The 13,207-nt window shown below is 37.2% G+C and overlaps 1 protein-coding gene across 1 annotated transcript in view; it reads right to left on the bottom strand.

Annotated features, from left to right (window-relative positions):
* The window catches only part of AP3B1 (adaptor related protein complex 3 subunit beta 1), a 153,965-nt gene that overhangs the window by 113,836 nt on the left and 26,922 nt on the right, over positions 1–13,207 (bottom strand). The window contains exons 5-6 of the mRNA XM_080362158.1: positions 11,914–12,074; positions 6,624–6,690 (exon numbers count right to left, since the gene is read on the bottom strand). Of these exons, the coding sequence (XP_080218284.1) occupies positions 6,624–6,690; positions 11,914–12,074 (228 nt within the window). The remainder of the gene's footprint in view (positions 1–6,623; positions 6,691–11,913; positions 12,075–13,207) is intronic.

Here is a 13,207-nt window from a genome sequence, read left to right as displayed (position 1 = left end):
TTAAATGTTCAACATTCCATAAAAATATTTAGAATTAAAACAAAATGATCCAATCAGAATATAAAACCGAAAAATATCGGTTTCCAAAAAACAGTCAGTTAATTTCCATCTCACTGTGTCAATAGTAGCTTTTTGTATAAGGAGAAAATATAAATCACTCCAACAAAACTAGCAATGAGCTCATCAAATTCAAATGCTGCTTTCCATTTATGTATTTTTTATATTAAAGCAATAAACATGGTTCATTTGTCTTCCACTGGTTGCCACGTTTTTCTGTGCTGTTGCTATGAACTTCAGCCATTAGCTGTGCTCCAAGGTAAACTACATGAACCATCAACAAAAGTGACACCCAATCTATGGAGTTCATATTTTCTCCAGATTATCTATGCTAGTTGACAAGCTGGTAATGAAAAAAATCACACTAAGCAAATGGTTCCTCTAATAACAATAAATTTTCTATAAAATTATGAAGGGTACAAAACGTTTCCTTGCATCTATTTTGTCATGAATTTTAATTAACGCTGTGAAAACCTGAGAGTGCTGGGTCATCACAAGAAGTGCATCTAGGTTTGATTGATAATACAGTGCAAGTTGGCCTATGCTGCCAAGATTCCTCTCTCTTAAATTAATGGCCACCCCACCTGCCCTAATCATACAGCCCAAATGATATTCCCCTTCTTATTTCAATTTTCTGGAGGCAAGGAAACTGGAAAAGATCAGTCATTTATCTTCTAATAGCTGGATAATAGATCTATCACAATAAAACATCTGCACAAACTCAGTAATTTTATTCCACGAAAGTGAAGCTTTTACTAACATTAAATCAATAAGTTAGGAAAACATTGTCTTTTCCACACATTTGCCTTCTAAACTAAACCATTAAGATATTAATAAAAGCCTACTGTTGAAAAGTAGAGTGCTCAGCTTTCTTTCCCCATCATCCTCAAATACCCTGCTTCAGTTTAAAAGATCAAGATCTTCATTGCAAAGCTATCACCAATTCCTAGGATCATTTTTTAATCTAAGGGGTCTCACTTCACAAGAATCTGCCCTTCATCTAGTAAACATGCAGTCTGAAAAAGAATTGTCAATACCCATACGTTTCTATCAAGTCTTCTCACTCTCAAAATAGAATTAATACTAAGATACACCTGTTATATTTAGGAGTAAATCATCATACCAGAGCAGAATAATAAATTCATTAAAATACTAGAACTAGTTTAATTTTATTAAAATGTTCTTATTAAAGGAAAAAAAAATATTTAAGCAGAGGCTAAAGGCAAATTTAGGCTTTGGAAAGGAGTGTAGATCTTAATTAGCAATAAACAGATTCCATGCAATAAACTAATTTACTTTCAGTCCTCTCCCAAAACTGCCTCTATCCCTTCTCATATTACTTCACAACAGGTTTCTGGGGACACAATATCAGGAGTACATACGTGGAAATCAATGAGCATCTGCAAGTCTCACCAACGTGTTTAGAAATTTCTCTCTAACACTCGTCTGTCTTAGAAGAGTTCAAAAGCAGTGCTCCACTCTGCATACAATCTCTTCCCACAACAGGAGCCATAATAGCTACGGCTATGATATAGCACAAAGTATATGTGGCCACATACTAACTCAGTTTTCTGGATAGGCCTGAAAAAAATTCATTTTATCATGCAGCACATGCATTCATATTTCCACACAAATATTATAAAACTTCCTTGTAACAAAGGAATCTGCCCAAACAAAAGAAAATCAGCTCAAAGTTAAAGACAGAAACCCAAAATAAGTTTGGACATTTTTAATATGCCTTAATAAAACTACATCCTAGCTACAGGTCTATATTCTTCCTTTTCTTTTTAGGTGCAACTTTAGATACAATTTGGAATACTTTAGTTTGGACTGAGGAATGTAAGTCACAAGTTATTTTTGCTTTACCATTTTGGACAACAGATGTGATTCCTTTTCAACATCAACATGGGTTTGTCTTTTTTTTTAACTGCTGTAACTCAGGTATCATTAATGAACTTCATTTTTATTGTTGTTTGTTTACACAACCAGAGCTGTAAAACACACAGGGTACAAATACAATAGATTTATACAGTCCTTCACAGAATGCCAAAAGCAATTGAAGCAACAAATTCTGCATTAAGCACTAGCACAAAGCTAGATCATCAGGTTTGTTAAGTGAATAGCTGAAAGTACAATTAGAAGGAAGTGATACAGAATCAACCAAAAATAAAAAGGGAACTAGTTTCCTCTGAAATTATACCTTCACACATGACTAAGAGACTAGCTATGTTAGTTTCTGAGAAGATCATTTTAGCATAAAATACACACATATTCTTCTCTTCCTTTCTACATAAAATCATGCCAGCTGCTCAATGACCTAGAATTACTATAAAAATAAAAGGAGCAGGCTTTCATGCTCTTGAACCTGTTTATCAATGTCTGAGGTACTTTTTTCTGTAAGGCAAGGGTAAAAACCCCAAAACTTAAGTCTCTGCAATAAAAATACTTGTAAACCTCTTATCTGTTTAAGAATTAAATACACTGGCAAAAAATCACAGCTTTGTGGATACACGCTAATTCCCAGTTAGCTACCCTTGAGGGTATGTTAATGATGGTTTGCACCTGATAATTTTGCATCTTAGATTAACTGAGAGCTTGGCTTTTAAATGAGAGTCTGACTTTTAACTGAATCATGTTAAGTCACTTAAGGAGGAAAGTGATCTTCCATTTATCTCAACAGAAATTTTAATGAAGTGCTTGGTTAAGGTTAGATCTCATTTTAAGTTTTGCTTACCTCAGCTTATATTGAAATTTACTACTTATTGAGACCTAAAAAATGAACACATTTTGTACAGTCTGACAAAATGGCTTAATTTTACTGTAGTAAAATTCCCATTCAAACAGTTTCTTGCTATTTCAAATGTAAAATGACTCTGACTAATTTAAATACATCGTGCCTTTTCTGTGCAACATAAACAGCATTAATAATCCACAATAGCATGTTCTCTTTAAAACAAAAAAATTATAGTTTATATAATTACAGATCCATCAATCTTTATTATTAACAGCTATTCTATCCCACTTTAAAATAGGGATTATGTAAGTAAGTTTCAAAACCTCTGCTTGAGGTCAAATGCTTATAGATAATAAACAGATTATGAGAAAAAAATTACTTTTTCTTAAAGTCCTAAACATCACTTGAACAATATTCAACGTTTAGAACCATTGTTAATAATTACATTCTTCCTACAAACATGTCTAAAATAAATTGAACAAGAAAAATGTCACATGGTGGATTTTGCTGCATCAAGTTATTAGAAACAATGCATTATGGCTTGTCTGAGGATTATCAGCCCTTAAGTACACAGAAATGCCAAAAGTAACCTGACATTTCCAGCACTGGAAAGAAAGGCGAAGAACCACTTATGTTCAACAACTCCCAAAGTTACTAAAATTATTGCACTCTAGTAAAGACACTATTTCATGAAAACACCATCATTTCCCTAACAAACTGATCTGCTGATATTAAACTAACAGGAGATGATAACTGATGTTGATGTAAGGGAACTGCTTCTGTGCATTTAAATGAAAGGAATCCAAAGCTTAGTGTCAAGTTAACACTTGTGGTCCAAGTTACACATTATCACCCTACAAACTTCAGGCCATCTGACTGTCAAACAGGCAATGGAAGCTGCAAAAGCTGAGAAAGGTCATTAATGAAACACATGCACTACATTAGGCTTTGACAAAGTGCTGTTCTTCTACATGTTGGACCCATTTCTATAATTCCTGTGGCAACAAACCTGACTTAACTTTCTTCACAAAGACGTAAAATGTTTTCTAAAAGCTTTTGTTTTTATGTATGTAGAAGGAGCTTTTTCTTAAATGCTAAATGTATGAAATTCAGCTTTGAGAATACAAAAAGGTGGTTCAAAATAATACAAATATCCCAAGAGGAGCTTAAATAAGACTTAAAATGTATCCGACCTAAGGCTATATATGTTAAATATGTACATGACTGTACATATGGACTACTACCCATAAGCAGCTACTTCTCTTTCAATATCAAAAGCTAAAAATAGCTACAAGAGGCACTCCACTGCGAGCAAACTGCTATGTTCTCCAGTTAGAGGCAAAGATTAACCTTATCCAGATTGGAGTTACCTACTCATAAAACATTTGTGCACAATGCACTTTCTGTTAGTAAATGTGAAGGCTTTCTGGGAACATTCAGTGGAACATGACAAAAGATAACCACTGAAGGTGAAGCTTTCCTGTGCTACACTGGTATTGTCAAAGCTATCAAGGATTAATGAGAGACTGCTACACTTTAGATCACAACAAGCTGTGGAGTCTGGGGTGAAAGAGCACATATTAATAGTTGGTTTTGATTCAGAGAGTCTTCAAGAAAGAATTCATACAGTTCCTTTCTGGAATAATAATTCTTTTTATAATTTCCTGAAAAAGTAAAACTTCTCAAGTTGAGATGTCTTGGCCCAGGCTGGAAGCAGGTCTTGACAGGGAACAGACCAAGAGGAACCAGAGGGAGGAAAATTTGCAGCAGTTAACCATATTACGGCTTTAAAGAGGTGCAGAAGACCCAATTTTAGACCATAATTCATGGCTTTGTGAATGTGCTGACAAAATAGCATAAGTTCAAGTATTGCTTCAGCTGTTACCTTCATAAATACAGTGTCTAGTATTCAGTGTCACAGAGCAATCAGAATTGCGGCTCATACTATAAACAATGAGCATCAATCCACTTGTAAGTAACTGCAAGTGCCAGGATCAGTGTGCTGGGGAAAAAGAAGAGCCAAACCTATCCTATACTTTTTTCTTTTAACATGTTGTTAAAGTATATGCGTAAATTACTAGCTGTTGGATAACTTGTCATTTTCCACAAGCAATAAGGATAAGAAACGGAGTGAAAATTCAGGGATTTTATTTTCCTGCCATCAGCAATAAACTGAAATAGAGATGGTGTCTTAGCCCTTTCTGCCTCCACAGGCATAATGAATCTAACCTCACATTCACAGATTGCACGCACACCAAGAGCACGAACCACAAAAAGAAAATACACGAAGAACCACTGTGGGGGCAACTCCACAGAAGCACAAAGGCCTCTGACAAATGAGTACAGGTCAAACAGAGATGCAGTCAGGAGAACTAACTAACTGATTTACTGTCTGCTGAGCTGTTAAGCTCTGACACTCTCCTTCAGTAACCCTTCAGTGGAAGCTGCAAGATGTCTTTTAGAGAACATCACCATTTATGTCCTGAACACCTGAACTATCCTAGAACAACAGAAGATACATTCTTGTGTGTTACAAAAACACTCGGTAAATAGGAGATTTTCTCAAAAAGTATTACATTCACTAAATTAGCAATCTGAACAAGAAGAACAAAATAATGTTTTAATTTACAATTGTTTTCCATTTGAAGTCTTCATATTTGACTCCTTGCCCAATTACCTTTCTGGATTAGACTTGGGCAACTCATTTATAGGGTAGAGGAAGAAAACCAAAGTGTGTTACCGTTATGAGACATCTGGGAGTTCATACAGAAAACCTGTACCTATATAGGGCAGGCAAAATATTACTAGAGTGTTAAATGTACAGAAATTGTCCTAGAACACCAGTTTTACTCACTAGACTGGAAGTGGAGATATTTGCAAGAATAAACAAATGCACAGCAAGTATCATCATTTAACAGTTGTACAGACTACAAGGCAGACTGTCATCAATAGGCATACTGTGCATTGTACAGCAGTAATTTATTCTTACAGTATCATGAACAAATTGAAATGACCTAACTAATTTCCCAGTGAAAAACCATTTATACACAGATATTTGTTTCGCTGTGTTGGCTGAGACATGGTTAATTTCTACAGGTAGCTGGCCCAGCACTAGCCAAAGGGGGTTTTGGATACCATACAGGGTCTCATGCTCAGTTATAATGGGAGGCGGGCCAGGGAGGTAGTTTTTGAATAGCAGGGCAGTCAGGGAGGTGCTCAGTTCTCTCTGGACCACACAATTCAGTGCTTTTGTGTTTCAGCAGGAGCCGCCGCCCAGGGCCACAGTGGCAACTGCCACGTGGTGAGGTTGTGCTGTGCAGTCATCTCTTCGTATATTCTTTCATTGTGGTTGCTGTTACTGTTTGTTCGTTTTTTCTTCAGTGTTCCATTAAACTGCCCTTATCCCAAGCCATAAGTTTTGACATTCCTTCCCTCATCCTCCTCCCCATCCCAATCAGAAGTAGGGGACAGGTGACTGAGCGGCACGTTGTGTTAGTTGCCGGCCGTGGGGGGTGCTAGGGTTAAACTATGACATTTGTACACTGATTCATATCATTATACAACTTTCATAAAGAAACACACCAAAAAAACACAGTAACAAAACCAGATTAAGAATACTCATGATGAAAGTAAAATTACCAGTCTTATTAAAGGAGATGGTTGCTATTACAGTCACAGTATAATGCATAAATACATAACAACACTTGTACATACAAACATCTAAAACCACGTCAGCAAGGGTTAGGAAAGTATATTATGTACTGCGGAATGACAGCCTCGGGAGTGAACTCTTTAAAAATACATGTATATGTAATAGCATACTGTTTCTTACCGTACTTCTATCCTTCAAAAGCTTTTCTATCACTTCAATTAACATTTCCTTTTGCTCTGGATCAAGACTAGAAGGAAAAATAAAAATAAATGTTACTAATTTGGTAAGACATACCCAAAATTAAAAGAGGTGAAGTTTGTTGACCTTTACACACAAGCTGGGAATCAGGAGCACTGAAGAAACCACTTGCAGGAAAATAAATTATTACAAAGACCTGATTGTAAAATAACTTGACTGAAAATAAAGTTAATAATGGGATGTAGAAATGAGTTGAAAGAGTATAAAATAAAATCATAACGATTGCCTTCAAGTTATATCACTTATTTGTGTTCTATAAGAATCTTAATACTTAAACTCAAAAATTTCAGGATTTAAGAAACATTAAGACAGGACAACCCATTATGGAGAACTTGACTGAGTTTCAAAAATTAAGTCACAAGGATCTCACTGCTTGTGCAGTGAGAAGGTAATTTCTTGAATGAATTCAACAGTGAATGAACATCAGGACAAAGCAGAATCATAATTTTAGTCAGAAGTATTGGAACTCAAAAATTTGCGTGTTGCTATGCGTGTACCTATGCAAAGCTGGTGTGTGAGCTGATGAAAAATAGATTGCTTGTAGTCCTATATAAACAGTAAAAACAGAGAAAAAACAAAAGTTGCAAAGAACAATCTTTGTACCATCCTTTTCATATTCAAACAGCAAATAAATTTTACCAGAAACATTCATTATTTTCAAACTTTCTTCCTTAGTAGGGAAACAACTTTTTATTCCAGCTGCTTCTTCATCATGGATCTACAGAGCACGAAAGAACTCAAAGCCAAGGCAGAAGAAGCTACAAAGAGAAAGTAGGTAAAAAGAGCCACACAGATGTGTAGTTCTATGCCTTTGAAAAGTCATTTCAGTGTGGACACAATTACAAATATGTAAGGCAGTATGGGTCATTACTGTACACTTCAGTTTTAATGCTGAATGATGAACTGCCCTAATGCACGGTATATCCTCTCCAGCTACACATTCCAGATTCACAATATATCTAGCTGTGTACTATTAATACTTCACTAAGGCTCTAATACCTAGCAATACTAGAACATGCTAAATGGATGATAAAACTTGTTAGAAGCTTTGCATAAGCAAAGCAAAAGCACATTGTTCTGTAAGTACTTTCATGACCACCTTTTGCTCCAACTTCAATTTTTGTCAAAAAAGGTTTACTGGATCTTCTACCAAGGACCAAACTCTTCAGTGGAAAAGTCAAAAGTCTTTCTAATAGGCATTATTTCAAATTTTCAAGATTGCTATAAAATTTAAAGAGGGAGAGAACTGAGTACTTATTATTAAGAAACTTTGAAAACCACCAGTTTTTTCCTCCCCTTCATCTTTCCTGATATTTTGGTAAGGAAGGCAGCATTCTTGGAAAGAAAATAAGATAACAGGCTAAAGAGCTCAGAATGATCTGCTCCCATTACAGTATCTACTAGTATGGCATCTATTAATATTAGTGATGGAAGTTTCAAAAATTCCTTTTCCAAATCTTGCTGCAAGTAGGTGCAACTACATGGTAGCATTTCCTATTGATAGACAGAAGATACTAATAGCTTTCAAATGCACTGTAAGTGAAATAAGCAAGAGGTCTGACATTTTCAATGATAAAATTACTCCAAAGTACCTGGCAATGCTGATTGCATTGGGCACAAATGTTGCTGTTCACACTATGCCTGAAATCTTTTCTGTTTGATATGTAAGCTTCCTGCTGTTAGGATTGATTGAACCACTAACGAACCAGCTCTTCTAGGTCAGCCTTTCATCCAAACACCATGACACTAAATGCAAGGAAGATTGGAGTATCGAACCTGCATCCAGAGGTCTGACTGGAGCACTAACTGAACTACAGAACTATCAAACAAGTAGGGAAATCATGGAAACCAAAAAGTAAATGGAGCATACAGGCACTATTAGAATAAACTGTTACTTCTTACTCAAATGCTCACAGAAGCTGGAGCAATTAGTAGAGTATAGAAACTGTTGACTGATTTTCACATCAAAAATCTGCCCCCTCCAGAATTCTGATTTTGATCAACTTCAGAGAAAGCCCTCTGAAATTACTTGCTCATTAAAACAGTCCAAAAGACAACCTTGCCACCAGCATATGATCTAAATCGCTGAATTGTGGAACTACAATTATGAGCTTTGTTGAAACATCAGCAGAGGCTGCCTGCTAAAGACCATTATTTGCAGGCAAGCCAACCAGGCCTGCCTGTGGACAGGTTAATTTCACAGCCTCTCCACTAGTTCCCAGTACTGCCGCTTCTTGAAGTGATACAGAAAACTAAACTCCCTTGGTCCTGCAGTACACCCGTGCGATCAGATATGGCATTTGTACAAGTAAATTTTGAAAACATGACAATAGAAGTTCACATGCTTCCATTTCTAAATCCTACTACCAAGGACACAATTGTTAGTTACAACTCCACTCACAAGTAACCATAAAGGTTACTCTGGTCCAGGAAAGGTGGAATTTGCAGCTACACCACCTTCAAAACTTGCACCATGATGCGTAGAATGTCTGCATGAAGTGAAAACTCATTAATGATGTACAGGTCTTCTACACCATTAAGAAAACCTTCACATAACATTAGTTTCACTAGTTTTCCCTTGCTATGTGAGCTTGACATCCATTTTATGACCAGTCAGAAATTCACAGAAACTAGAAGGGAGTGAGGACAGTTTTTTCCAGATTGTGCTGCTGTATTTTTTTACCACGTGCTGTACTTTTTGCCATAAAAACTACCTTTTTATGATATTTGCAAGGATGATTTCAAAATCTTGCTACTGACATCATGTAAGCATAGGATACCATATGAACCAGAGATCAGAAAAAATACAAGTTACATTTGAAGATGCAATCATATCTGGAGACCGGACGAAAAATTGATAAAAAGGTCTTTTAGTGATCAAGTTAGATTTCAGCATCTTCCAAACTTGCACCAATCACCACTAAGTTCTTTAATCTGGATTAGTAAAATAAACTTTGCCTGTCATAATGAGAAGAGAATGGAATCATCAATTTAACTTAAAATTCCATGGAACAGCCTGCTGTCCAGATACTGCTGTGCCTTGCTGGCACTAAGATACCATTACTGCCAAACTCTTCTAAATATTTTTAATACTATCAGAAAATCAAAGGACATTCTGCGTATGGACAATAATTCAGGCCAAAAGTCTTTCGTGTGCTGGAACTAATGCTACAAAAAATAAACTACTCAAACAGCATGAGGAGAATAAAAATCCATTTCCTCTTGTCAGGTTACATGATGAAAGGCTTGCCTCCACACAGAGGCGTGCAGAGGTGGGGCAACTCCAATAACATCCTGATCTAGCCACTCCCAGGGCACTCAGCACACTTGGAAAAAAAAAAGACATCATAAAGACATCACCAAGTTCTTTGGAGTGCTGTCATGGAAAACTCATGAGCTTTATTGTCCTGAAAAGAACCTACCATGACTGAGAGAAGCTCTCCAGACCACCTTTCAAACTTAGGGGTGTTACTAGCTACAGGGCTATGAGACTTACTATGCAATTCCAGAAAGAGCATTCTGAGATTGTACAGGACTTACTATGAAGTGTTTATGGGACAATGAAAAGACGGGAAAGAGAGGAATCTAGATGATTTCAGGAGGAACAAGCATAGGAAAATAAAGGGATAGGTGCATAAGAGAAGTCTGTTGTATGTAAATGCTTTCCTGCTCAGCATACTTGTCTGGCCATGCTCTGCACCTGATGACCACAGCCTGTTATGTACCATTAAAGTCTATGTCTAACTATTTTCCTGGCTGAGGCAGTCTCTATGCTGTGTGCACATGTGATGTGGAGGTCTAAGCTCCAGTAACCAGCCAGGCCACGGGTTACAGGGACCCGTATAACTTCCATACCAGCAACCAGAAAAAACTATGTATGTCAGTGTGTGATTGCTAGAGAACATCCAGACTAGGTGGCTTGGGAAGCCAGGTATTGAAGTAGGGCCACAGGTCTGTGCTGGCCATGTGTGTTTGTCTCCAAGGGAGACAACTGGAAATTTTGGCTACCAGAGGGACCAGGGTATCCAGGCCAACTACTGGAGAGACTGTAAGATCTGGGGATTGATCGAGACACCCATTTGCGCATCTCAGTCTGTTTCTCTCACCTCTTACTTTCTAGCCAGTGTGAGACAACCGGAGACAAGGGGATAGAAGGGTCCGTTACAGCATAGTCTGAGTGTCTAAAACCAGATACTGTGGAGTGAAAGGGGGGAGGCATGTGTGTGTCTGACTGAGGGGGTCTGTAACACCAAGCAGAGTGGGGCTGCAAGCATTGTGCAGTTGTATGTGCCAGTGCCAGCCACCTGAGGAATCCAAGGTCAGCTACTAGAAAGGCTGAGCATCTAGGACCCTTACTGGGGTAACTGTACTGTACATATATATATAGGTTCACTAATGCGCCTGTATGTTGACCAGCCAGAAAGGGCAACAGGGTAAGTCTGTTGGTGCTGGTTTTGTCTGCATGAGTGCTGTTTTCTGCATGTGTTGATCTGTACAGAAGGCTGCTTGCATGTGTGTGTATGTGCCCATCAGGAATACGTGCTCAGCCTCACTTATGGTTGGTTGGAGGAGGCATGGAACTGCAGCGGCCTCAGGCTACCTAAGTAGGAACCACTAGCACCTCCCATCCTCCTCTTTTTGGCACAGGCCAAATAAAAGGGAAATAAGTAGTAGAATAAATACTTGTCTTTGTTTTGGAAAGGTACAGGTTCTGTTGCCCCCACCTGTATAAACTAGTACCCACCTCTAAGAACTCCTGCACAATAAGAATTTCTGAAGAGGGAGGAGGAAGATCTGGATTTGCACAGATAAAAGTTCTATGAGTTAGTATTCATTTGTCACCTGTACTGCAAACTACTGCAAATGCCTTCAGGCTGAAAGATATAGATGCCAAACACAGAAATATTCGGTTCTGAGACTATCCATCAAAATAGTTGCTGCACAGATGGCAATAACTGGTATATTAAAACCAAAAGATAGTGTATCCATTTCTTTTTGTATCTTTTCATAGTTAACCTGTTATTCTAGCAAGCAAGAGACTTGCCTGAACTCCAAGCAAGTAAGTTGAGTGAGGGAACATCTACACACGCTTTATACTTTTTAAGAAATGGATCTGATGTATCTGAGACACATCAACTTACCTAGTAGTCTTAATAAACATAGCCCTCAGCAATCCTAAAATCGCTCTTCTGTACTTGTCAGAATCACTTACCTGTACAGTTTTTGGATTGCATGGGCTGCGTTCTTCCTCACGTAAGGAGATAAATCAGAAGAGGCTTCTTTAATAGCAAGCATCATAATAGGAACAATAATTGGGACTCGGATACTGGATAAAACTCTTAAGGCACTTGCGCGGATTAACTGATTAGGATCCTAAATAATGAGAGAAATAAAATAAGATAGTGCAGAAACGCATCATTAAATTCTTGGCAGCGTTTACAATACTTAGTGAGTGCACATTAAAACATGTAAATCTACTGACTATCAGTCAGGCTTGCAAACTAAGGCCACACTCATAAGAAAATGCACAAAACTTCACACAAGAAACAACCAAGAAAAGCAAAAGCAAGTAAGAAAGAAAACATTGAAACACTTGGAAAATCTGGAAATTGGGCAAAGGAAGATATTAACATAATTCATTTTCCCAAGCAAAATATGGGAATGATGGATAATGAAGACCAATATTTTATTTCATGGTCTGAAACACTTTCTGCAATCCCAGTGGAATTCAGATATTCCGAAAAAATCTAGTTCATTTTTATTATTTAAATATAAGAACAGTCAAACAAAAATGTGGTTCTCAGTTGCAACACTCTCACTGAAGTACTTGACAACACATTCATGTTATGCTATACTGCAAGGTATCAACTGAAGCGAGTAACAAAATGGATTTTCTCAAGAATATGTCAAAACACTAAGCTAAATGTTTTGGAGATAAAACAATAGCACAAAACATCTGCATTTGGAGGAACTGTTATGTCAACCGCATCCATTAATCATGGGCTTGGAACACACATAAGAGGTGTTGCCTAAGCAAGTACTAAATCCTTTAAAATCTAGCAAACTGAAATTTCAGCAGCATTAATTCAGTGTACAGTCTGCCAGAATGGTACTTCCCAAAGAACATATCTCCCAAGGACTGAGAGTTGTCAATATGAGTTTTCAGACCGGTATTACTTAATGATCAGTACACCTAAGTTCTCAAAATGCATACATCTTAGCAGTTTCTGAGTAGTAAGTATGCAGATGGTGTAAGCACTTAATATGACAGTTTTTGGAAAAAACAACTATTTCTTATCAGAGTTTGCAAAGCTTCTAATAACAGTGCAATAACAGGGTATTCTTTCTACAAACATAAGCTAACATGGAAAGAGAAAAGGCATGACAGAAATTAAATGTTCAGTATATGTACTTGAGAGCACTAATGTTTGAGGTAGCACAAAAAACTTTGTCAATTACATGACTTGAAACTACTTTATCAGACGCAGATATTTACATACTTTAGT

Source organism: Nesoenas mayeri, assembly GCF_963082525.1.
Source record: "Nesoenas mayeri genome assembly, chromosome: Z".
NCBI lineage: Eukaryota > Metazoa > Chordata > Aves > Columbiformes > Columbidae > Nesoenas > Nesoenas mayeri.
The sequence above is the reverse complement of the archived record's forward strand: the minus strand, read 5'-3'. Positions and strand labels throughout refer to the sequence as shown.